The following is a 27,651-nucleotide window of genomic DNA, read 5'->3' as shown; positions in this document are numbered from 1 at the left end:
TTATGCAGACATGTTCTTCACATATATTAAATTCCTGATGAGAGACTGATTTACTGGATTTTTTTCTTGCGTCCTCTCTATTTCTCTCCAGGAAACATCTCATTCAAAACAAGTTACTCTTTTGAGTCAGTGGTTTTCAAGACTGGTTGCACACTGGGGTCAACTGGAGGCTTACAAAGCTTGGGTCTTACCCCTAGAGAATCCAATTTAGTTGGTGCATTCTAGGTATCAAGATTTTAAAAATCTAATGTGTTGCCAAGATAGAGAAGAACTAAGCAGTACTATCTAGGAGTTCAAGGCCTTAATGAAGGAAAGGAGCGTGTTAGCTGGTTTATTGTATATATGATTGGTTCATAAAGAATATATAGATATAAATTGTTACTCATGGGTGCAGTTTTAGTTCACATACGTCCTTTTTCCTAAGTTTCCATAATTCAGTGATCCATATTGATTTTAACATACCCTCCATAAAATAATTAAATAAAAGTTAGAGGAAATCAACTCAAATTTAATCACTTTAGGGGGTATACATTGAAAAGATGTTCTTTTAGCATTATTTAAAATAATGAAGAGAAACAATAAATAAAGTATTGGTCAAATAAACAGTTTTACATGCATAATGGTGGATAACATTAAAAATAATGTTATCCTATACATTCTGAATGAAAACATGTCTAGGACCAAGATACAGTTAAGTTGGTGGTGGGCGGGGGGCGGGGGGGATGAGATTTTAGAACAGTTTGAATGAAATGAGTTCTCTGTTATAATTGTATATATGAATGCATATATAAATACCTATAAATTTGTTTATATATACAATGAACGATGTTTAAAATCATCACACACTACAGAATGTAGTTAGGATTGAGGAAAGAGTTTCTCTTTTCATCGTACACTCACATATTGCTCATTTTTTTAAAGAACAATGAACATGCCTTCTTTTACTTGAAGATTTTAGATTTCTGATTTCCACAATTTCTACAGTGCATACTAACTTGCTAGCTTATGAAGCATATGAAGAATCTTCCATGACTTCAATCATAAAACAAGTGTAGAATTTTATATGGGACTGTACCATTTCAGAAAGAAAACTGCCCAAACGGCAATTTATAAATGCATTCTACTTATCTGCCAATTTAATCTATTAATTTTCAAATGTGATAAATTGGTCTCTAATTTTTGCTTTACTATATAAATTTTTGTGATAATGATGCCATTAGCCCCAAAATAAGAAATAACCATTGCGTGTTATATGACCAGTACATTAGAGTGTAGATTTCTCTGGCAATTAAATCATATCCTTCAATACTATTGAATAATATATTTCCCTAATATGTAATCAAAGAAAAAACTTACTGGACATTCACACACCCAAAGTTCACAGTCATACACTCCATTCTGCAGGCCCTTAGAAATTTCACTGAATTTTGCCTCATCAGTCAGTTAATAACATCTACCTTTTAAATCAGTCAAAACTAGCCTTTCAATTCTAATTCACTGTGGCTCTTTATTCATCACAGGATACACTAATACATATTCAACATTGTTTGAGTTTATTATGTTATGCAGTTAGCTGTAATAATTTTACAAACCATTGCACAGAATTGCACAATAACAAGTAAGAAAATTGTGAGTCAGTCAGGTCTAAATACTCCAAATGTCTTTATCCGTTAGAGCAACTCTGCTAGGTTTATATATAAATAGCTATGCTCTGTCAGTTTAAAAGACATGGTTGCTTGAAGGTAAGGGTAAAGCAGTATACAGGTGACTGAAGGATATTCTTGTTGTCTCCCCATTTCTCCATCATAGAGGAAAAGTGTATGAGAAATATAAATTTTTAATTGCCACTCATTTATTTTTTAATTTCTTCTGCCTTCTTTCTTCACCTCTAATCAGTTCAAACAAAGTTCATCTTGGAATGGAGCCATCCTGGAGTGGAAATACGGCAAACTAAACAGAACACTGACTTTGAATCTAAACAGATTTAGGATATATCTTGGTTTGCCTCTTATTGGGTGTGTGAGTGCCACACAGTTTTCTAATATGTGAAATGCATTTAATACCTTACTCATCATATCATTGTATCATACACCCATCATAATACTTGTGATATTCAATGGTCTACATGGCTATTAATTAACATTAATATACTGCTTTTCTAAATACCATGAAATGTATCTATGTAAAATTCTTGTCATGACTAATATAAAAGTTACCAGGCTGCTATGAACCAGTACAAGTGTTTGGGCTACTATTATATTTTGAATTCCATAAATGTTGAGAGATATCAACTATTCCCTTAACTGCAAGCAACATTTGGTCTTTGATTCTGCTGAGGACATGAGAAAATGTTTCAGGTTTGTTTGTTCAATACCGAGCAGAGATTAATGTGGGCTTCTAAAGACTGCATTAGCTTTATGTATTTGATTCTACAGTTGTGTTTTTAATGGGCATTATATCCTATCATACTTGATAATATTGGATCCTTAAATTTACATCTACATTATTAATGTGAAACTGAGATAGAAGACATTTGTATCAATATATATGAAAAAGTTCCTTAGAGCAGAAATCTATTTTGATTTGAATAATCCCAAATTCATGTCTAAACTGGCTGAATTAATTGAACACTTTACCAATTCTCCACTTAACTGATTAAACATATAATGGGGTCTATGGTTGCTATAAAGAAGAAATATCAGGAATAACAGCTTTAAAACCACAGAGATGAAATCTGTAAAATAAGATATTAGGTGAGGCAACAACACAGCTAACCAAAATCATAACCACTCAGACTAATAATTCTTAGTTTTGAGTGTCTTTACAAGGTTATAACTTCATTTTGGTGTCTAAGTTTTTCTGCATTTCTTCAAATTAGACTATATAAAAATGCAGCTATCTTTTTAAAAAAAAAAAGCTTTATTTATTTTGAGAGAGAATGAGAGAGAATGCACATGCACTTGTAAGCAGGGCAGGGGCAGAGAGGGGCAGAGAAATTGAAGACAGAGAGAGAGAGAGAGAGAGAGAGAGAGAGAGAGAGAGAGAGAATCCCAAGCAGGCTCCACGCTGTCAGCATCAAGACTGACGCAGGGCTCAATCCCACAAGCCGTGAAATCATGACCTGGGCCAAAACCAAAAGTCAACACTTAACCAACTGAGCCTCTCAGGCACCCCTTAAATAGCTGGACTACCTTGTGCCTTTGCACCACTCACAAATTCTGTTGTAGAATGCTGTAATCTATGGTATCAGCCAACACTGTCATTAAATATTTCATCTAAGTAGTCATTTTTCACACACCACATCAAACAAATATTCCCACTTAATGGAATACCAATTGTCTATTAAATCACTTTTATCAATTGTATTTATACTTCTTGCTTCACAGCCTTTTGACAATTCCCAATTCAAACAAAAGATAAGGAAAATAACATTTAATTTATCAGATGCCTGACCCTTTCCCAATTTCTTTTCTCATAAAAACTCTTTTATGTCTTATTATCTCCATCTTACAAATAATAAATGGAGCTCTAAATTACATATTATCACATTAATTTCACCACATCACAGCTAGAGAGACAAGGCAAGGAATGGATAAGGTCAAGCAGAGGGATAGATAATTAGTTGTCCAAATCTACAAATCCAATTGTTTAAAGGTGTTATAATCCCAAATGAAAGATAACAGAGAAACCGCAAAAGTGGAATAAGTAATCTTCCCAAATTATTCCCAATTAACCCATTAGCATTGTAAAAACATACTGTATATTACGATTTTTTGCCTTGATGCATGCACTCAGGAGTGTTCATTAAATACCTATTAGGTTCCAGACATTCCACATGTCAAGACGGCACAGTTCCTTTCATAGACGAGCTCTGTTACAGAACATTCTTCAAAAGGAGGAAATTTAATATCTAAAAATAAGAAGCAGGGGTAGCTGGGTGGCTCAATTGGTTAAGCATCTGACTCTTGATTTCAGCTCAGGTCATGATCTCGCAGTTTGTGAGTTCAAGCCCTATGTTGGGCTCTGCCCTGACACTGTGGAGCCTGCTTAGGATTCTCCCTCTCCCCCTCACTCTCTGCCCCTCCCCCACTCTCACATGTTTATGGGAGAAAGAGAGGCCCTGAGAGTAGAAGGAGAAAAGTCTTAAATATTAATTTCATCTATCTCACAGTTTATCCCAGGGGTAGCTCTTAGTTTCTAGCAAAGTAACATCAATATTTTTTTCATGTTTTTATTTTTGTGGTGTACTTACTACATTCTGGGCATATTCCCATATTTTATTGTATTTAATTCTCCATCTTTCCCCTCTTCCTCCTTCTTTAAACTTTGACTTTTTTTCAAAAAGGATTTGAGGGAATATTATTCAGCTATTTTAAAAAATGGAATTTTGATATACACTACATGGATGAACCTTAAAACACTGTTAGTCAAATAAGCCTGGCACAAAAGTATAAATAATGTATGATTCTACTTACAAGAATAGATATCTAAATAGGTACATTCATAGGCACAAAAAATAGAAGTTTCCAGGGAATGAGAGGAGGAGGAAGGGGGAATTATTTAATGGACACAGAGTTTTTGTTAGGGATGAATAAAAAGAGTTGGCTATGGATAGTGGTGAAAATTACACAACATTGTGAATATATGTCATGCCATTGAGTTGTATACTTACAAAGAATTGAAATGATAAAGATTAAGTTATATATATTTTATCACAATTAAAAAAAGAATTTGAAAAATTCTTTCAATGAAATGCATTTCTTTGAAATGCATAAATGTGCATATGTGTATGTATGAGAGAGAGAGAGAAGGAGAGAAAATATTAGAACAAAGTGACAATAAGGGTAAGAAAACAGGTTGAAATGAGTAAGTATACATAATGTATGCTCTTAGGTCCAACACAGTGGTTAAAGGTAAGATACAAGTTTTATTCTGATTTTCCTAGTAGCCAAAACAAAAATTTGAAATATCCATTAAATAACAAACAAAACAAGTGCTTGTAGTAAGTAGTGGAAAAGAAACCAAAGAAGAGTTATCACTAGGGATTCTCATAAAGGAAATACCACAAGCTGTGGTAGATATTTTCTTCAACTGCATTTGCAAAGCACAGACCAAAACTGGTTCCTTTTTTGTCATTTGTATAAAATGATTAGTTTCATATTTGTGGTTCCCACTACCAACAGTGTAATATGCAAGTAAATTTTAGAATTTGAATAATTCAATACTTGCATAAGAAAAAAGCTTTCAATAATTTGCTATCCCTTTTTCATAGGCAATTTTGGCTTCCATACTTGCTAATATAGTAGGCAAACCTTTTATATGACCACAATGCAAGTAAATGAATGTGACTCTACAAGAGCCCAAAGTGTAGAGTCCACATTTGTAAATCACTATGCTCAGCACAAGTCATACCACAAAGAGGGGCATAAAGGTGGTTGAAATTATCTGGAAAGTTTAATACACTGTATTAGAAAGTTGGAGTGTGAAACTTTAACTTCCCTTAGCAAGAAACTGGCTGAAGAATGGAATGTATTCAAGACTAGAATTTTTTTTTTTTTAAATAACCTCACTGGCTTCATTGAGGCCAGAGATAGGTCATGCTGCCTGACTACACAGATGTCCTTCTATCCAGGGCTTCCAGGAGGATGGCTTTGCTTTTGGTTAATGTGAATTATACATGCAAATCATTACCCACTAAGCTGAAATATGTCCTAGCAAAAGCAAATGAATACTATTTTTTTTTTAAGTTGGAACACTTTGTAAACAGTAAGCACATGCCGTTTTCTGGTTTAAGTACTCTAGCAAGAAAAAAACATAAATTCATTATTTTTATGAAAAAAAGAAAATACAAAAACAAAACTTCAATTTCATTGACTTTCAATGAAAGTCAATTTCATTGTGAAAATAGGTTCACTTGGAGTCTATAGCCTATTTAGCCTATAGATCTCAAAGTCAACTAAAAAAATAAGTGACTTGAAGGATATTTTATTCAGTATCACTCTTTAGTCTCTGAACAGTAATTTGTCTCAACAACACCAGTTGTCATCTCCAGACCGTAATTTGTATAAAAACACCAGTGGAATGAGTTAGTTCTTATAAAATTTTCATTAATTAAAATTTACCTATATAAGCACCAGAAGTTTATTCATTTAGCTATTTGGGTTGAAAATTTACATATATACCACTGGATTTGTTGGGTCACATTTTTGTAAATAAACTTTTTTTTTAATTTAAAAAGAAATGTTTTTTTAATTTTTTAATTTTTATTTTAATTTTTTAATTTTAGGGAGAGAGAGCATAAGCAGGGGAGAGGGACAGAGGGAGAGAGAGAATCTTAAGCAGCCTCCATATTCAGCGCAGAGCCCAATACAGGGCTCAATTCCATGACCCTGGAATCATGACCTGAGCCAAAATCAAGAGTCAGAAGCTCAACCAACTGAGTCACAGAGGCACCTTTAAAATAAACTTTTTAATCTAGGGTAATTTTAGATTTATAGAAAAGTTACAAAGATAGCAAGGAGAAATTCCATCAACCTTTGCTCAGTCTCTCTTAATTTTTCATTATACACAAAATATTATACAAAAAAAATTAACATTGGTACATGACTATTTTTAATGTGAAGTGATCTTTTCTTAAAACATGTTTGAATACTATAACATCAATTATATAATAATTTCCTAATTCTTTCAGAGCCTGCTGAAATAAGTTGCGCTCTTTGAATCTCATAGTAACTGGACCCAGTCAGCTATAAATTTGAGTACATTCTCATGTTTATGGTGTTTTTACTGTCTGTTTTTTCTCCTGGTGGTAAAATAGTGCCGTTGTATTGATCATAGTCAAGGTTGAAGCTGTAGTGGTGGTTGTTACTGTCATTGATGTTTTGCTATCATTCATCAATTGTGATTTCTTAGTTACAAAAGCTAACAGTATATTTCAGTTCTTGTTCTTAACCCCTCTGGATCCTTTGATATAATTAAGTAGCTCCTTCATTCTTTTTTTTTTTTTTTTAATCCCTTTTTTTTCTTGGATTCAGTGGCATTACAGTCTGACAGACTTGCTCTGTAGCTGAGCTGACCTCACTACCCCTTATCTGCCTCAATCTCTGGCTATTTCCTCTCATTCTTCCCCCATAATAAAAATGTGCCACAATGACCTATCATTGATACCACCTACTTCTCTCTTACATTTATCCTTTCTTCAGCATTCTTACCCAGTCTCATGACTTCCACCAACAGCAATACACTGATGACTACCAAGTGCCAGTCTTAAGCTTCAAACTACCTGCTAAATAACTATATTTGGATGCTAGGGGGATGTCAACTCAATATGCCAAAACTGAACTGATAATCTTCCCACTCATGCTTGGTCCTTTTCTTCCTTTGTCCTTTATTTATGATATCATGTTCCTTCATATCAGCTAATGTCAAAACCTTGTCATTTTCTTGGCTTTCCTTTCTCCTCTTCTCAATACTACATCCAAATGTTGTCAACATTTATTGACTGAATCTCTATTATATTTTATTAATTTGTCCTCACCAATCCTTTTCCAATGCCACTATTAGTACGAGTACCAACCACAGTCAATGTTTGTAAGTTATAAAGCAAATATAAATTACTCCCTGACTGTGCTATTAACTTGTCTCTTTTTCCTAGAGTCTTCCTCCTCTATCAATTGGAGATTTAGATACATAATTTCTCTTCCTGAAGCCCACACTGAACCATGTCATTCTTTTGCTCAACGATTTCAGTGTGCCTTTAAGTCATACTCCACTCCTTGCTGCTTATGGAACAAAAAAGTCCTTGTTTGGAATTAGATTCGCTTTATCTGGCCCCAATCATACTACCCAGTTCTCCTTTTTTTCATCGTCTTTATGCATCCTGGAAGCACAAATGAACTACTTGCTGCGTGCCTGTAATTCCTTATTTCCATGCCTTTGCTTACATTCTTCCCTATGTGTGAAGATCCCTCTTTCCTATCTCTGTGCTCAAATCCTTGCCAGCCTTCAAATCGACCCAAAAGACACCTCTTGCAAAAAGCTCCCCCTGGATTCTGCCATCTCAAAGTAGACTCTTCTGCTAAATCTCCTTTGTGACTGAGCTATACCTCTATTGTTTCTTGTATCACATATTACCTTGATTTTAAATTACTCATGCAGTTTTCTTATCTCCTCTACAAAATGACTTCAAACTCTTTAAGATGTCTTATCTGATGAATCTTTTGATCTCCTGAGGTACCTGAATATCACAGGTGCTAAACTCTCTCCTCCCTAGAAAAGTTTTTAAAAAGTTAGCGATGCCATGAACCTACATAACTACCAATCTGCTTTCTTGCTTCCTGGAGACAAACCCCCAGGCACTAAAGATTTTTGCAGTGACTTACTCTCCTTCTCTTTACCACTGTTTCTGTCAGCAGTTGCAATGGACTGTATGTTTGTGCCTTTCCCCAAATTCATATACTGAAATCCTAACCCCCCATGTGATGGTATTAGGGGGTGACACCTTGGAAGGTAATTAGGTCATTAGGGTGGAGCACATGCCTTTATAAAAGGGACCCCAGAGAGCTCTTTTGTCCCTTCTTCCATGTGAAGAAGGAGCAAAAAGATGGCAGTCTGCAACCTGGAAGAGGGCTCTCACCAGAACCAGACTGTATTGACACTCTGAGCTCAGGCATCCAGCCTTCTGAATTGTGAAAAATAAATTTCTGTTGTTTATAAGCCAACCCAGCCTATGCAGACTTTGTTACTGCAGCCCAAACAGACTAAAACATCAGTCAGCAATTTCGGTGCTCATGTAGATGCTTCATCCAACCACTGGACTCAGGTGATTGACTTCTCTTCCCCAGTGATCTGGCTCACTGACACAACTCAGTTACCCAATGCCATGGTCACATGTTGGACCCTGCTATTATCAGTTCTCAACTTTAAACATTCCACTCTCTCAACATTACTTTCTCTTCTACTCATTCACTCACTCTAGAAACCCTTATTCACAATTCTTTAGCCCAGAAATACCTACAATTCATTGACTCTATCCCCTTATCCACATAGATTTCATGAACCATGATTCACTATTATCACAGTGTGAAATACACCATCAGCATCTGCCCTTCTATTGAGTGTTCATAGACACTTGGAGAAACTCTAACCCTGGTTAAATCTAACTTTCCACTCACCCCTTGTTTAAAAACAGCTGACCATGGCTGGAGAAAAAAACCACATACCCTAGTAACTGAATTCAAATTAAACTTATGATCTCAAACCTCAAATAAGTCCTCAGTATTGCTGGCAACTCTCTACATTTTTCTGGCAAATTTATTCACCTGCCCTCTGAAGCCACTGTTTTGCATTTTCTTTCTCCTCTAGCATCTCCTACCTTCTCATTGCTCCCAGCTGATCACTGTGTCTCTGAGATGGGATGTGAGCAAAAGAGAATTTCCACATTTCCCCGTAACTTTCACATCTACCACTTTCTGTATCTGTGCCCTTTTAATACACCTCTTCTCAGTTATAATAGGTAAACTGTCCTTGCTCATATTTACAGACTACTCCTCCTCCTTCTTTCTGCTCATGTTCATCCTTTCTTACCTATTCAAGGATTTTAATCCTATAATTATCCCTTCTCTCCTTTACACCACTAAAGTTTTTCTTTTAAACTCTTGTTTGGCTCATTCTTAATAACACACAGACTTGTGATAGTAACTCCCTTTAAAAAAGAGAAACTTAACCCCACATCCTTTCCAAATAACACCCTATTTCTCTGCCACTTTTATATCAAAATTCTTCAAAGGAGTTATCCATCTTTGCAGTTTCCTATTCTGTCTTGAATCCACTCAACAAATTATGTTTTGGTGTTTTAACTATTCCAAGGTGCCTGCTCTTGACAAGGGTACTACTGATCTTCACATTGTCAAATCCAACAGGCAACTCTCAGCCCTCACTGTTAGTCTGTTCCTCAGAAATATTCAGAGGAATATTCAGAGACTTTTTCACTCTCCCCTTCTTAAAACTGTTTCTTCACTTGGCTTCTATGATTCCACACTTTTCTAGTCTTCTTCCTATCTCATTTGTCACCTCTTTTCTGTCTCCTTTACTGGCTCCACTTCCTCTTGTCTACATCTAAAAATTAGCTATCCTATAGCTCAATCTTCAAACCTCTTCTCTTCTCTGTCTACCCCTAGTCCTGATAATCAAACCCAAGCTCCATGGCTTGCCAAAATATCTATAATCTGAACACTCCAAATTTGTAGTCCCAGCCCCAATGCATTCGTACACTCCAAACTTGAATATTCAACTACCTATTGGGTATTTTCAGCTGTATATCTAATCAGCATTTCAATGTTATCATGTTCCAAACCGAACTCTTGGTCCAATTAGACTTCTTCTCCAAATGTACACCATCTCAGTAAATGGGACCTTGATCATTTGGGTGCTCAGGCACAAAACTGGCATCATTCTTGACTCCTTTATTTTATTCACACCCCCTCAAATCAAAGAAACTCTTATCAACCTTTGGTATATATCTTGCACTCAATCTCTACTCATCAACCCCTCTTTACTACTACTCTAGTTTAAGCTATAAGCATCTCTTACCTGAATGCCTACAATAGAGTGCTGAATAGTCTCCTTTACCCTACCTTCCTCCAATTTATATCCTTACTTGATACAGTATGCCAGGCATTATTTTAAGCACAGTTCATATACTAACTCATTTAATCTTCAAAACAATCCTATGAAGTAAGTAATTTTATTATTCTCACTACACATATAGAGAAATAGAAATACAGAGAGTTTTAAAAATTTGGCATGGTCACATAGTAAGTAGCAGATCTTTACTCAACCACTGGAATATAAGTGACTCCAATTCCATCAGATCATGCATTTACTTCACTAGAATATAAGTTCCATGAGGGTAGGAACTTTGTCTGGTTGTCACTGTATTGTAATATTCCCTGAACTGTAGGCATTTGGTAAATAAGTACTGAGTGAATAAGTAAGAGAATACCTGCCTCCAGTTGTTCTCCTTCCTCTCCTAATTGGCAATAAATGACTAATTAACTTAACTGATTAATCAAATCATAACCTAAACAAGTTAGAACAAACATGCTCAGTGTGAGACCACAAAGGGTTTGCCTATGAATAAAGTCTTTGAGATACAATTTGCTAACTAAGCAACATCCATTTTGGATTTTCAAGACATTTTTTAAAATGTAATCCTGGTTCTTCATAAATGAATTGCAGAATAGCAAATTAATAATATGCTCAGATATCTAAACCATAATAATTTTATAAGGTTAATTTAAAAATCAGCTTATGATTATTCAAAAATAGGATGAATTCTTACAAAAACAAATACCAATCATTAACCACTGGAAGAAGATCAGACAGTGAATTTTTAGAAAGAACATGGAAGGGGAGCCTGGGTGGCTCAGTCGGTTAAGCATCCAACTTCAGCTCAGGTCATGATCTCACAGCTCGTTGGTTCCAGCCCCACATAGCTCAGAGCCTGGGGCTCTGCTTCTGATTCTGTGTCTCCCTCTCTCTCTGCCCCTCCCCCTCCCCCCGCTCCTCCCTGGCTTGCACTCTCTCTCAAAAATAAATAAACATTAAAAAAAATTTAGAAAGAACATGGAAAAGTCAAATTTCATTATTGCTCAGCAGGGCAATGGGTTCATCTAAGGTAAAATGCTCTTTAACACTGGAAACAGTTTATAAAGTCTCCCTCAAACACACCAATCCATGAAATGATTTTTTGAATGCTAGTTATTCTAGCTGGCTTTTACTGGAAATTACTTGATCTATCAGTTTGAAAAGCTCTGCCTAGTACTCATTCCAGCCTCACCAAACACTAATTCACAGGAATCCAAACTTTGTATTGGAAGTGAGGAATCCTTACTCTAATTCTCAAATACCACAGTTTTTCTCAACACTAATTTTTCTCCACAGTTATTTTTATTTAATTTATAAAGTAATTTGATAATGTTTACTATGTGCTCACCCCTCTTTTAAGTGCTTTATAAATATTAATTGATTTAATCCTCCAAACAATCCTCTAACAAAAGGAAATTAAAACACAGAGAGGTTAAGTAACTTGCCCAAGCTCTGACATTCTCAGTAACTACACCCTGTTTCTAATACATGAGGGAGAAGAAACAGCCTCTGTAGGACAAACGATAGTGGATATTCTTGAGTGAGAGAGACACTTAGGTGTTCAAAAAAAAAAAAAAAGGCATGTGGACACCTGGAAAATAGCCTGGACAGAGCAAACATATCCATGATGCTGGCCTTTTACATTCAGTATTGTTGTTTAAAGAAAGGCAGATTACCTCATATGTCACTAGACTGATTTTTTTCTGGAGCAGCCTGGCCATAGTTGGAGAGAAAGTGGAGGCAAAGATGAGAAACATATGTGACAGGATTGGGGAAACATAAAAAAGACCTGGAAAGGAAAAAAAAAATATGTGTGCAGATTTTAATGTTATCCTAACATTAGTTAGGATATCTTATAAATAAAACAAGTTGTCAATGTAAATGTATAGGTGGATAGAGGTTTAAATTAATAGGAAAACACTGAATGATCCCCATATATAAGAAAAGGAAGCCTTGGGTTTGTATGCATAATTTAACAATATTATGCCTGGTTGCAATTGGTATTATCATTATTAAAATCAAGTTGTTTGAACAGGATTAAATCAAAGTAGTATAAATTCTTATATAGTTAAATTCACTTGGTCAACAAATATTTTTTGTGGCCACTGTATTTAAGGTACTTTTATAGTGCTGCAAGAAGCACAAAGGTGATCAACTTAGGATGACCCTGACCCTCAAACAACCTAAATGCAGCAACAGAGGCCCTAAATTTCTAGCATGTTTTATGTTTTCTAATTTTTGATTTGTTTAGATCTGAGAGGCTAACAATCAGTGAGGTAGGTTTGCACCCTATAGAGCAAATAATGAATTATGGTGCCTTAGATCGCAAAGCTGCCTAACAAAATGAGATGGAGACTCTAACAATTTCCCACCTGATTTTGGTAGCTTTATAGAACAATAACTCTGTATTTTATAATCAGTAAGTATTAACTACCAGTGGTATATAAACAAAGGTATTTAGCCCTTATTTTAAATACAAACGTCTAAGGATAAATTTACACCTTTGTTATTAAAGTTTCATATTTAATCTCACCATAGCTTTGAGAACTAATGTACCCTAACTTCTTTACTTAGGATTAGAAGTTTTTCCACTATGTTCTTTGCTGTATAATCTCTGGCCAAGTTTTGATTTTTAAAAGGCCCTCATTTCCATTCTTAAATGTTTTGTGGGCAAAGAGATCTCTACCTTTCTGTATGTCAGAAGAAATTTCTGATTTGGCATTCAAAGTTCCTTCTAATAAACTCCTGAATATTTGCAACTGGCAAAAATAGAAAGGCAATGTTTATAGTAGACATATACATCACCTGGTCTATGGCAAGCCCTAGAGTTCATTTTCCTAGTCACAAAGTAATCTAAAAATCACTGTCACAAATGAAGAAAAAATATATTACACATTCATCCTGAAACAACAACAGCAACAAAAAACAGAGCACCATGAAACAGGTCTCTATGTTTTCTGAAATGGGCATGAAAGAACTGAGCACAGTTGCCCAGCTAGTTTTATCCCCCACTTCACCCAGCAACTGCCCTTACCTCCTCTTCTGAAGGAGTTGGTTAGCAGAGACATGGATCAAAACTTTAGCCATCATTTTCTACCACACCTGAGTTGTAGAGAAAGAAAGTATCCCTCTCACCCCAAACTCAGCTGTGTAAACCTATTTTCCCATGGGAGTCTTCAGGAATACAGGAGACCAGCATGCTAGGAGAAGGTTCAGGGCTCAATGGTCCCAGAACTTCACAGACTGGGAAAGGATTCGTACATCCTAAATACCAGAAACCACATGACACAAACCCGTATGTCAAAATTCTTTCTATATATTTTCTTTTCTTTGATTTTTCTCCTTTACTCCTTAAAGGGAGATCTTGAGTCATTTCTAAGCTCCTATGAATAGTCCCTTAGCAACCATTTTAAATAGGATTAGATGCAACTGTTCTCTATTTAAGGGTGTTATATTACAAAAATCCCAGTATAGACAGAAACAGACTGGGGAAAGAGGTGTGGAATATATTCTTCAGGCACACTTAAGATTATAAAATTTATAAAAAGATACATTAATTCCCGCAAAGACAATATCAAAGTCTAAAAAATCAGTGTTTTTCAAAATATACCTGATTGTCTACCAACTACCCTCTCCTTTCAGCCTTCCAGCCTCTCCTTTGAGCATCTATGTCAGTTTGTCCATCTGTCATACTGTTCAATGAGCTAAGTAAGCCTAACTTTCTCCCAGGTACATTCTACTATAAGACTCTTGTTTACAAATATTTTGCAACATAAAATTATATTAATAGTCTTTTAAATAACAAAATATTTCTCATATTTCAAATAAGTATAATAGGTCTTTTAACCCAAAACATACACTCTACTGTTCAGAAACTTTGTGGTTGTAGTAAGGCATTAGCACATAGATTTAATCATTGGATCAAAGTAGCTTTCGGTTAAATAAAGAAAAGGGAGATCTGAGTCCATTCCCCTTAAAAAGTTCAAACCATACCTGATTGCAGTCAGTTGTTTTCAGAACAAAGGAGAGTGTGTGAAATTCAAGAAGCTTTCATGAAGTCCATTTTTCACATTTGTTTTCACCTAGGATTTTGTAATAAAGGTATTTGTCTTTTGTTTGCAAAATAATACTGAAACATCAAATCCTTCTTTCCCATGCTGCTGGGTTCACAGAAGACAGCAAATGCTTTTCTCCCTTTAAAGTTCTATTTTTTTTACTAATAGATTTTTCTGTTGGGCAATATGATTCAGTACCTGACACATAATACTTACTCAATAAATATTTGTTCAATTAAATTGGATGTTTAAGCTTGTGTTCATTTCTAAGGGCTAATATTTGTCAAATGTTTCATCAAGACCTCTTGAGCACCTTCTTTACCATTAAAGAGGTTCCTTGTCATTGCAACAAGTCATTGTTTGGGGAAGATTATGGGACCACCCTTGGGGGAAATGCTATGACATTTTAAATAAATATGTTAGCATATGAAAGAAGACTCAGTGAAGATAAATATGAAAATATTTATTATGTGACAGAAATTATGATAAACAACAGCAATAAAACAGAATACTTAAATTCTATTCCAATATTTTACACATCAATGTTTTATGTTTGCTTTATTAGAGGCACAATGGCACAAGAAATAATGAACCTGGAGATGGAAGGAATGGTAAAATGTGAAGAATTCATTTCAGTATAAGAGATTATGTTTTCAAAGGCTTCAATAAAACATATTTGGACCAAGCAAAAAAATGTATGACCTAAAACAAAAGAGCTGTCCCTGCCTCGTTGAAATATATTCTTATATTGCTTCCTGATATAGCTTCATAGACTATAGAAAAGGCAAGGTTGAATGACAGTTTTTAAGCCTACTTCATTTTTGGATATTTTCTATAGCTAATTCCAAATTCTTCTTTGGCTCAAATGACTAGTTTCAGGATATGAACTTGAAGATTTAATAAAAAATCTTATATCTATCTGTAAATCTTATATAGAGAGAGCAGCAAAAATTTGAGAACATAAGGCTACTCTCCTTGACACTGAATACAAGAGTTGTGGCACTAGAAAGGAGACAGGATTTCATCCTTTCAGTTGAAGCCCCCACTGATAGGAGTCCACTCCCAAAGGTCTTAAAGGATATGTGATGAGGTCAAATTTAAGAGCTATAAAATGTAAGAGAAACAGCAAGGCCAGATTCAAGTGGAAGCCCTATAAAGGTCTACAACATGTGTTCTTTGCTATACAATGACTCACCAGGACCAGATGGTATCTTACACTTTGCAAATATCAACAGATTTTTGACAAATAAGTACCCTTCAATCCTCTACCTTCAGATTGATATTTATTAAGGAATCAAAGGTTTCAACAGTTTTGTATGTTTCAAAGTTACATTGAATAAGGTTTTGTGAGAACAAGTCTAGCCTATTTCTATAGGTGTAATCCATCTTGAAGAGAGAAATCTTTACCAGTGGATATTTTTATTTCCAGTGCTAAATCCATCAAGAAAATTCCTCCTAGTATGAGGAACTAGGGGATGCTGGCTATTGCCAGCTGACCACAAAAATAGCACATTTGCATTATATAAGCATTTAACTTATGAGAATTTAACCATATGACAGAGAGAGAAATAGGAAATTGTTTAAATAGTGGGCAGGAATCCATTCACCATTCCAATTCTCTCCATAAGCATTTACTCTGAGTGAACATGGGAATCTTCTACGCAAGGGCAATCTCAGTTCCTGTCTTTCATCCACAGAATACCTCTCCAGTTGAGTGAGACTGTGTAGTATTCAATAAATTCAATGACACACAGACACATATTTTTTTTATCCAATGCAGACCTTAAAACACAACTATATAATCTGGTGCTCAACAGGGCTGCTTTATGCAATGCCAGAGGGCAAACTGTCTGTGTGGAATAGAAGAGAGATATGGTTTGCCTTCAGTGTGGATTTTTCCAAAGGAGTTTTCCAAAGTAAAATTTCAACAATCCTCAAATTTCACCTTACCTACTACACTGCCCATGGAACCTAAATTAGATTTGATTCCACTGTCACTTCACCTTTGTAGAGCTTTAGCGGAAAATTTTCCCCCTGATCTCTTGCATTCTCCTCCAATACAGTCTTACTCCTGAAGTCTGTCCTAACTGACAGACTCATCTCATCCTCTGTAACTGCTAGCTCTCCTCGAGTTCTTCTTTTCTATTTACTAGACAAAAGCATAGTAAAAAAAATTATTTAATTTTTTGGCTTGGGGCAAACTTCAAGCTATCAGAGGGCACCTTTCACACATCTTCTTAGATATATCCAAATTCACTTAAAACTAAATTCCTTTGTTTGCTGTGTCTGTATTTTACATAAAGCACAGAGTATATAGGCAAAAATACTCTGGAAAATGATACTGTGTGTCTCATACATCATCAAAACTGTACATGAAGCATCTCTAAAAGCAATCCCAGATCACAAAAGATAGGGAACAGAGCAGGGGGGATAAGTGCCTTGGTAAGACCACAAAAGTGAGTAGGAAATAAGTTCAAGTCATACAATGTGGGCGATAATTCGCAGCAGCAGTAGCAGGCATTTGGTTGAATTTTGCAAGATGGCCTTAATAAATATAAATCCTTCACTTCAGTGTCTTAAAAATCTGTTAAAAAAACTGCTCTAAATTCTTAAAAGAATTATGAGCATTAATAATTGCAAATTATCAATACACAATATGAGACTTCATGCCTGGTTAAAAAATTATAATAGTCCAAGAGTTTGGTAAGCATAATGTGGCCCAGTGTGTATTCATGGACTGGACATTGTGCACCAACTGGCCACCAGTGACCATGCCAGACCCTGTTGTCGGCCCAGGGATCTCACAGCCAGCATACTGACTAAAATATGTCCAGTCCAAAAATGCATAATATTTCACTGTTCCAAAGCTTCCACAGTCAGACAAATACACCGAAACCTTTGTTTTACTTTTCTCGCCATGCCTCTAAAATTATATATTTTTAAAATATGAAATGTTTGTATTTCCCCCTTAAGCCTTAGACTATCAGTTTATCTGATAGTCTATCAAATAGGCAGTTATTTTTAATTTTCTCCTGATCAAGGAAAAAGTATGTGTAGAGAAATGTCTCTCTCTCTCTCTCCCCCTCTCTCTCTCTCTGATTTTCACAGCCTTCCACCATAGCCATCTTACTAAAAAACTTATTTCCCATGTGTAAATTAATTCTCCTCTGCTACAGTTTAGATCTCTAAATGGAGGCGTAGACAGTCATCCTGAAATCCTCTGACCATCCACCTTATAGAAAATAATCAGTGTTTAGGGGCGCCTGGGTGGCGCAGTCGGTTAAGCGGCCGACTTCAGCCAGGTCACGATCTCGCGGTCCGTGAGTTCGAGCCCCGCGTCAGGCTCTGGGTTGATGGCTCGGAGCCTGGAGCCTGTTTCCGATTCTGTGTCTCCCTCTCTCTCTGCCCCTCCCCCGTTCATGCTCTGTCTCTCTCTGTCCCAAAAATAAATAAAAAACGTTGAGAAAAAAAAAAAAATTCTTTAAAAAAAAAGAAAATAATCAGTGTTTAGAAAGAGGTTGACTCCTCATCTAGGCTGCACCTGTGTTCTATGAGAGGAGGGGCAGAAAGCATAACATCCACAATATGAGGAGTGCCAGGAAGTACACATTTCAGAGCCCAAATTGCATTTAATAAAAGGCTGAGTCTATACTAATTTTTTTCTGATCCAAACAGCATAAATTTTATTATCAGCAATACCAATAATTACAAACCACTTCAGATAAATTAAAAACTAGCTCTGACATGTACATAAAAAAAACAGAGCTTCCTGAAAGTTTAATAAGCTCTGCAGTAACTTATAGAATCATCTAATTGTTGTTAATTTTAGTATACCTCTGTATTTCTTGATGCAAGCCAGAGCCAAAACATTATTTGAATTAAGTGATTAATTAATTAAAATGAATGAAACATTCTTGAAAACTCAGAGACCCCGGAGGGTTAGATTAGAGAAAGTAGAATCAAGACTAGAATGTGCGAATTCCTGAGCTAACATGGGATTAGGACGTGGGTTAGCAGCGCAAATTTCACAGATGCAGAGTCAACTCTTGGTGTGCGTCAAAATGCACGGCATGAAAGGGAGGCCACTGGATTCACTCAGTGGTCCTACCTGTCACTTAATATTAGTAAAAGATGATTTGAGAAACATTTTCAAAGAATGCTAAGTATGAAGTAAACTGCAAAGATTTGGATCAAAATATTGATATATGGGGAAATCAAAGAATCTGAGATTAAGCGACTTTTTAACTTTCTCACTTTATACTCTAATTATCTCTTACAGGTTTAAATACATACTCTTTGCAAAACAAACATTTTACTCATTGACTTTGGCTCTGGGTCTTAATTTTCTAAACAAAAATATATGGTGGTAGGAGAAACACTGTAAAAATGTTAATTACCAGATGAAAAGGTTCATTTAGGCTTGAACAAAACATATTGTAACATCATGCTGAAGGGAAAATAATAGGGGGTGCTCAAACTTCACCAGTGACTGTGCAGCCAACACAGCATCCTCTTCCTTTCTAAATGTGCTGTTCTGCCTCATCCACAGTTTCTGTTTTGTCTGCAATTAAATACCCTATATGCAGCCTCCCATATAGTCAGAAATGCTGATTTCACCCTGAAGGGCTGACTCTCCTACAAGGAGAGGTCAAAGAGAAAAAGCTCCTGGAAGTAGTGCCTCCCTCCTATCCACCTAGCTCCTCTCCTCCAGAAGGTCTCCCTTCTAGCAGCCCTGAGGGGATATAGCACAGAGTTGGATTTACCCAGCAAGGGAGAGCCCAAGGGCCAAACAAGAAAAATCACTCCTCCCGGAAATGACTGGCATTATAAAGGAATGGATGCTTCATCTCTCTTCTGGGAAAATTCCCCACTGAGGCTCTCATATTTCTGTCTCCTGAAATGAGGTGGAGTAGAAAGCAAAGGAGGGAAGAAAGAAGATCAAGTGCCTAAATTTCCACCCAAATTACCTATAATTTCTTCTCTAAAGAAATAAAAAACAGAATCTAAAAGCCAGAGTGCCCCCTTTGGGGGTGGAGGGGAAGGAACACCAGTCCCACTAGAACCAAGAGACAAAAGGTAAATGGAATTATAACTGCCCACCTTTCATATCATCAAGCCCTCTTACCAATCATGTGGTGTGAAAGATTTAGCAATGCCTGCTATGATAAAGGCAAACACGTCACTCTCTTAATCTCAAATTGGAAGGAAAAAAAGGACTAATTCTCAGAGTTATACTGATCCTTATAAGTCACTGCCAGCTTAAGGATAAAACAACAACAACAACAACAACAACAACAACAACAACAACTCTAGAAGGAACTTTATCTTTTAGAAAAATCTGCATTAAATTTTATGGAATAGGGGCGCCTGGGTGGCGCAGTCGGTTAAGCGTCCGACTTCAGCCAGGTCACGATCTCGCAGTCCGTGAGTTCGAGCCCCGCGTCAGGCTCTGGGCTGATGGCTCAGAGCCTGGAGCCTGTTTCCGATTCTGTGTCTCCCTCTCTCTCTGCCCCTCCCCCGTTCATGCTCTGTCTCTCTCTGTCCCAAAAATAAATAAAAAACGCTGAAAAAAAAAAAATTAAAAAAAAAAAAAATTTTATGGAATATATCTCCAAATTACTAGAGTTTCATCAAGAAAACACAGACCTTTATTATGTACACTTGCTTTTCTCATGAATTAAAAGCAAGCATTTTGCTATATACGGTGTTATGGAGCTATACATGTTGTGAGCTAGAACTTGGTAGTGATGGCTAGATGTTTCTATCACACTATTATTTTTTACTATTTTCATTACACCTTAATCTTAGCAAGGGTACAGAGTTTTGATGTATAGGTCTTTTAAAAATATTGGGAAATTATCTCCATTACCTTTAACTTTGTATGAAAATAACAGCATTCTGTCAACTATTCACCAGCATAAATCCACACCATCCTTACATTTTGCATTTAGCATTTATTTTTAAAGGTTACTTTTTGCATTTAGCATTTATTTTGAATATGTACTCAGGAATGCCATTGAGTCAATGTGGAAATCTATTAATTTTTGAAAAAAGGCATTCCTGTACAAAGAGTTAATCTATCCAGTTGGAGGTATTCTTTCATGCTACGAACTCAAGATATTCTTTTCCATTGAATACAGACCATATGAATTATGTATGTAAATCTCTATGCATTAATCTGAGATTATAAACTCAATAGGTGAGTCAAAATGCTTCCTTAGTAAAACAACAAATGCGAAGAATTAAATCTGTAGACACAATGCAGTGTAAATCTATTCCAAAGTATTGTTAAAATAAGGGATATTACCCTAGTTCGACATAAAAAAAAGCTCCCAACTTCTTCTGTGTGTTCCTAAAGCTCAGGTAACTGCATTGTGCTAAAGCCACTACAATGAATAGGAGTATTCTGGCTTAATACAATGTCAGAACCAAAGCTCCAATTGTGATTCAAAATTCCTTTATATAGTATCAACACAGCAAGTACTGTACTTTTGAGCTGGAACAGTGCACACACAGTGTAGCTGCACCTGTCTTTATATTCAAGGAGATGTGAATACTGGGTGCATAGTACTATTTAAATTCATACTATTATAACAATTATTACTGCCAACTGTTGCTAATGCTGCCCATGTATGAAGAGAGATGCCAAGTACATAATATAACCATTGCTATCTCGTTTACTCCTCCCACCCATCCCTGTTTCACAGATGAGACAACTGGGTGGATAAATGACTTAAGACCACATAGTAACTGAAAAAACCCTGGAATCAAACCCAGGCCTCTTTGATTCTCAAATACAGGCACTCATTTCCCTGCATCCCACAGTAATTACTACTAAGTACTAGTGGTAAGAGTGTATATTAGACAAATTTTTGTTTACTACCTGCATTTTAGTATCTGGTTGTAATAACAAAGTTTATTTCCCAGTTCTATTGAACATTTACTACTCATGTGGTGTAATCTTTACCTAAATCACTTTTTTCTATTTTCTTTTATGAAAGGTAGAGATAGTTGTAATAATTATCTTACTGATTTCATAGTATCATAATAAGAATAAATACGGAGTGTGCACTTGAACACTTTTTACTATAAGGGCAAATGTTAGCTGTTGATGATAGTGTGCTCTTGATTTCATTGACCAAATAGATATTAGAAGTGAGAAAGAAGGGAAGTCAAAACAACACCAATATTCTGGACTCAAAATAACTTCAAAGAGGTTTGTGTTCTTTTCTAAGATAAAAGCCATTTTCCATGAGAAGTGTAGACACTCCTTAGACAGTCAATTCCATGCTAGGATTTTCTAGATATCTTCTAGAACATCCTGAGCTAACAATATTATTGCCATTTCAGGCAGGACCGAAAATTAGGGATATGAGCTCCAGATCTTATTCTGATGCTGGGAAGTCACTGGAGCTCTCTGGGACACACCACAGTATAGGCTTAAGGATGACAGTACAGAGGATGACTCTGTACCTACAGCCTAAATCAGGGGATGCTACATAGCAAGTGCTCAAAACTGTTGGTTAAATGGAAGAATAAACCTCTGTAACTATAAAAGAAGGGTACTGGCATAGATGAGCAGTTTTTAGATGTTTCTTTTGCTGCAGAAATCTTTTTTTTTCCAGTAAGATCCCCAAATCACAAAATATAAAACAGATAAAGGCAATGAGCTAGAAATGATACAGCAGTATAGCACATAGATGCCTAGACCCTACCAACCACAGTTTTTCCTTGTCCAGTCAACATTACTCCCCAACACTCTTGGACAACCCCACCAAAGTGTGGAAACCACTGATTTGGATGCTAAAGCTCCTTTTGACTCAAATTCCGTAAGTCTAAATATTGATTTCTGTCTTAAACAGGTTATTTCTACATCAAAGAAAGTAAACTAGCTCCTTCTGAGAAACAAGTAGCTTAATTAATAAAACATTTACTTTTAAATTACTCTAATTTGCTCACCAAATATCCCCTGTTCTCTCCTACATTTCCCATCCTCTTTTGCAGTTACCTGGCCCTGGGCAATGGCCCATGAACTGCAGTGACATATGTTCATTCTACCTCCTCCATCCCTCTCTTCCCTAGAGGTGGCCATGTGTTCCAGAGATCACTACTTCTACATGGAAGAAGGCCACCCAATCCCCATGGAACTGTGCAAATAAGCAATGAAGTCTGTTATGTTAAGCTATGAAGATCTGAAAGCTACTTAATTTTTTTGACAAATATATATTTTAAATTTAATGGAGATATTTAGACCAAGTACTAAATAGGTCTTCTAGAATGTACTGCTCTATTTTCCTATATAATAAGGAGTCCTCACACTTTAGTGTTTATGGAAGGTACACTTCTAGGGATGAGGTTAAGGATTGTTTTGGAAACAATTACCTAAGTGGGGGAGGGGTTAGGGTTAGGGGATTTTCCAAAAATCACATGCCATAGTTGCCCCAAAACTTGTATCATTGAATTAAAATCCCATCTTGCATATCTTCCACACTGTCTGAAGTTCCAGGTAGATTGTCTTCTTCTTTACAAAAAAATGGTGGGAGGAAACAAAGCCAAAGGTTTCATGAAATGTTTCCAAATATGTAGAAAAAAGATAAATCAGTTCTGAAGTGAAGTCACTACCCTCCACAAATCTTAATCATTGCCTCACAGGCATCTGCAAGTGTTTCATAGGTATATTTATAATTTAGGATTTGGGTGATATTGTCAATCCCCAAAACAGACCTATAATCTGGACACTCTTAAACAACTGATTTGAAAATTCAATTTTGTTTATAAATCTTAGGTTTTTCCTCATCCCAATAATTGACTTCATATTTAACCTGTGACTTCCTTTAATTTTTAGGCAGTTAAGGAATATTCAACTTTCCCAAAATTCTTATTTTGAATTTAAGCTAAAATTATTAAGTGGATGCCCTGCCATGCTGTCCAGATGCCCCTTTCAAGATGGGGAGATCCATTCCTCCACATGGTGAGGATGCTTTAGCATCCACCCTTTGAATCTGAAGACAGCCACATCTCCCAAGGCCAGGTCCCATTCCTTTGGCAGCATGAGTCCAGTGACTGGCCAATGCAAGATATTATGATCAGTTTCACAGCTCCCAAGGGGCTGACTGAGGATTTCTTATACCTGCACTACAGCCCAACTTCTCTCCACCTGTCTGTTTCCCTTCCTGTACAGATATTAATCCTGAAGGTACTCCTTAATGAACTTCTTGCACAGAAATCTCCACCTCAGTGTCTGCTTCTGGGAAACTTGACCTACAAGAAATCTAAATTACTCTCCAACCATGGGGATGGGAAACAAGTCAAACTAGAGTAGTCCAGTCTTTTCCTATCACATTGTGTTTCCCAGACTGTCCTTTATGGTAAAGGATCTGAAGCAAATCACATCATTCTTTATTCTGTATTCCCAAATGCTTTCAAGCTAAAATAAACAGGGGCATCCTGGGAGACAGGACAAAAACATGAACTGAAAAGATGTATATGGAAAGGAGGAAGGATAATTTACCTTGATAACAGTGTGTTCCTTTATGGAGATTCCATATATGTCTGTATATGTACACACACACACACACACACACACACACACACACACACACACACGTATTTGTTATTGAATTGAAAAATTAAAAATGTTTTCTCTATAACACATTTCTCTAAACATGAAAACCCAAATACAGACTTGAGAATATCTTTGTAAATTTGTAGAAAACAGAACAACTACAAAATCCTAATCAGGGCTCCCTTTAGGTTGAAAGAAACAGAAACCCTCTCAGACTAGCTCAGATCAAGATTACATAGCAAACAAAAAAACGAACTAAACTAAAAACAAAAAAACAAGACAAAACAAAAAACAACAAAAAAACATTATACACCAAAGTGTTCAGCCAGCCTCAAAGTGACTCATCCCGGGAGGTCAGGATCAAAGAAGTTTGGTGCCTCATGGGGCAAAAGGTCTCTCTTATCAATATGCCTTTGTCAGTCTCTCACTCTCTGTTGACTCATCTTGCACATGGCCCAACATGGCTTCCTCTGTAGACCAGCAATCATTTCTTTTTCTGGTAAATTCACACTCCTGCTTTCCACACCAACTATTTCAGACTTTCTTCCTCATCCTCAAATCTCCAACTCCTATCACTGTCAGAAGATGACTCAATTCTTCACAGAAAAAATAGAAATCATCAGACATTAGGTCCTTCATCTTTCCAGTTACAAACTTATACCCTTTCTCTTTTCTTTAAACCATGTTGTTCACTATATTCTTTCCATCAACTGTTAAGCATTCTTAAATTTATCCTATTTAAATTCCATTTAAAAGAGGTCCACATTGGACCTACCTCTCATTTCCCTCCAGGAATCCCCTTATGTCTCTCTTCCCAAATATCCCAAAAGATAGGACCAGAACTAGTCCTATCACTTTTTCTGAAGTCACCAGTGATCTCTTTGTTGAATCCAACAACTGAATACCATAGCTATTTATCAGTCTTCATTGTAGTTGATGTCTCTGAATTTCTTTTTTATTGATTCAGATACAATTTACATACAGTGATAGGCACAGATCTTAAGTGTACAGCTTGATCTATTTTAACAAATGCATACACATTTACAATACACATCCCTACAAAATATAAAACATTTCCATCCTTTCAGCAGATTACTCCTTTCCCTTTCGTGTCAACCCCTCACCCCTGCTACCATAAAAGAGAACACCAATCTGATTTCTAACACCATGGATTAACTTTGCCTATTCCAGAGCTCCATATAAATCGAATCATACAGTCTGCAGTATTTGTGTCTGGCTTTTTTTATTCACCAGAATGTTTTTGAGGTTTATCTTTGTTGTTCCTGTATCAGCAATTTACTCTTATTTATTGCTGGGCAGTATTTCATTTTAAATAAAGAGTTTTAAAATTCATTAATTTTATAGCTTCTCCTGTTGATGGACATCTGAGGTATTTCCAGTTTAGGGCTATTTTGAAGAAGGTTCCTACAAACATTCCCTTATAAGAGTTTTTGTGAATAAATATTTTCACTTTTCTTCTTTAAATATCTGAATGAAACTGCTGGGTCATAATGTAGATGCATGTTTAGCTTTAAAAAAAAAATTACCAGGGGTGTCTGGGTGGCTCAGTTGGTTGAGCAACCGATTTTGGCTCTGGTCATGATCTCACGGTTTGTGAGTTCGAGCCGAGTGTTGGGCTCTGTGCTGACAGCTCAGAGCCTGGAGCCTGCTTCAGATTGTGTATCTCCCTCTCTCTCTCTGCCCCTCCACCACTCATGCTGTCTCTCTCTGTCTCAGAAATAAACATTAAAAAATTTAAAAATTAAATTAAATTTTAAAAATTACCAAATAGTTTTCTAAAGTGGTTGTACTATTCTTTGGTCCCACAAATAATAAATAAGGATTCCAGTTGCTCATTACTTCCACCAACATTTGATGTTGCCAGTCTTTATTTTGGTCATCCTAGAGAGAGTGCCTTTTCCTCCTTGACATATTCTCTTCACTTTTATTTGGTATATCAAGTCTCCTGGGTTTTAGCCTACCATTCTTCATTTGTCTTTCCTAGGTCATTGTCCTTTTTCAGCCTTTAAAAGTGAAGTTTCCTTAAGACCCATTCTTAGGTTTTCTCCTCTGAATCTAATCACCCATTCTCACCTGTAGTTCCATAGCCACCTGTGTATAGATGACACATAAATTTCTATTTCTAACCCATCCTGTCTTCTGAGTTACTGACATATATTCTGCAAAAGCCAAAGGACGAAAACCAAACTTAAGATCTCTCTTCCACCCCTCCAGATGCTCCCAAAACTTAGGGCACAAGTCAGAAGTCAACTCATATTCAATCCATCAGAAGAAAATAATTGTAGCTTTTGTTTCCCAAATCTCTCTCAAATTGTAACATTTTGGCATCACCATGGAAGTCCTTGCTTCTAACATCTCTCACCAGGACTTCTGCAATAGCCTCCGAGCTAGTCTATAAACACACATGCCCTCGAGCTGCGCTTCCAAAATGCCCAAGGGAGCAAAATGTATAGAAAGAACTGTAGTTACAAAAAGTAGTATGAGGCATGTCTGGATCATGCAAATGAAGTAAATGGGAGAAAATGAACTTCTTTAAGAAGACTTTATAGAAAGAATGTTTTAAGTTTTCAGGTTTGTGGGTGTGAGAGTTTAAATGAACAGGTGCATGGATGAGTTGGGAGTGCTCATGGATGTTATGTGAGTTGCCATCTCCTTCCCATCCCTCTAATTCTTTCTTTGGGTCACTGACCAACAGTCTATCTGAAGCCAAACCTCCAAATGAGGGGGAACCAAGAAAAACTGTTCTCATAGTGAGCAAAACCAACTGGCTTTTCTAAGTGAAAAAACAAAATATGATTTTAATATGTACATAATTCAAAAGCATAGTAGTAAAAGCTATTGGGAATCATAAATAAATCACTACATATTGAAAACATTGTATCTTTCAGAGAATTATTAAAAATTAAAAATAAAATGACCACAATTAAGAAGTATTGATAGCTTAAATATAAGTGCAACAAATACCATTACAAAGGAAATTTTTAAATAAAATATTTCTTAGTCCTTGGCAATGATCCACTTACTTTGAATAATACTCAATATGACAAAATTCAAAATCAACAAAGTAATTAAAAGTTCCCTTCAGTTTTCTTTCTTCCTTTTTTAAAAAAAATTCTTTTTCTTAAAGTTCCTTTATAAAGTTTCTTAAAGTAGTGTGTGCATATATATATACACATATATACATACATATATAATTTTTTGAGAGAGAGAGGGTGCGAGTGAGGGGCAGAGAGCAACAGATCCCAGGAGGGGCAGAGAGAGGGGGGACAGAGAAAGGGAGAAAGAGAGGGGGGAGAGAGAGAGAGAGAAACCCAAAATGGGGCTCACCCAAAACAGGGCTCATGTTTTACCCAAAGCAGGGCT

General features: G+C 36.1%; 1 protein-coding gene across 44 annotated transcripts in view; it reads right to left on the bottom strand.

The window, feature by feature from the left end:
* The window catches only part of RIMS1 (regulating synaptic membrane exocytosis 1), a 490,576-nt gene that overhangs the window by 449,786 nt on the left and 13,139 nt on the right, over positions 1 to 27,651 (bottom strand). For 2 of the 44 annotated variants that reach the window (XM_078447074.2, XM_078447077.2), the window contains exon 1: positions 13,682 to 13,867. The exons of the other annotated variants lie outside the window; for them this stretch is intronic. In XM_078447074.2, coding sequence (XP_078303200.1) covers positions 13,682 to 13,737 — 56 coding nt within the window. In that variant the 5' untranslated portion in view covers positions 13,738 to 13,867. Of the gene's footprint in view, positions 1 to 13,681; positions 13,868 to 27,651 lie in introns of those variants that run through there. 44 annotated transcript variants of the gene reach the window in all.

The sequence above is a fragment of the Panthera onca genome, chromosome B2 (assembly GCF_046562875.1).
Source record: "Panthera onca isolate mPanOnc1 chromosome B2, mPanOnc1 haplotype 2, whole genome shotgun sequence".
In the NCBI taxonomy this organism is placed as follows: Eukaryota; Metazoa; Chordata; class Mammalia; order Carnivora; family Felidae; genus Panthera; species Panthera onca.
This window is presented reverse-complemented; position numbering and strand designations above follow the sequence as displayed.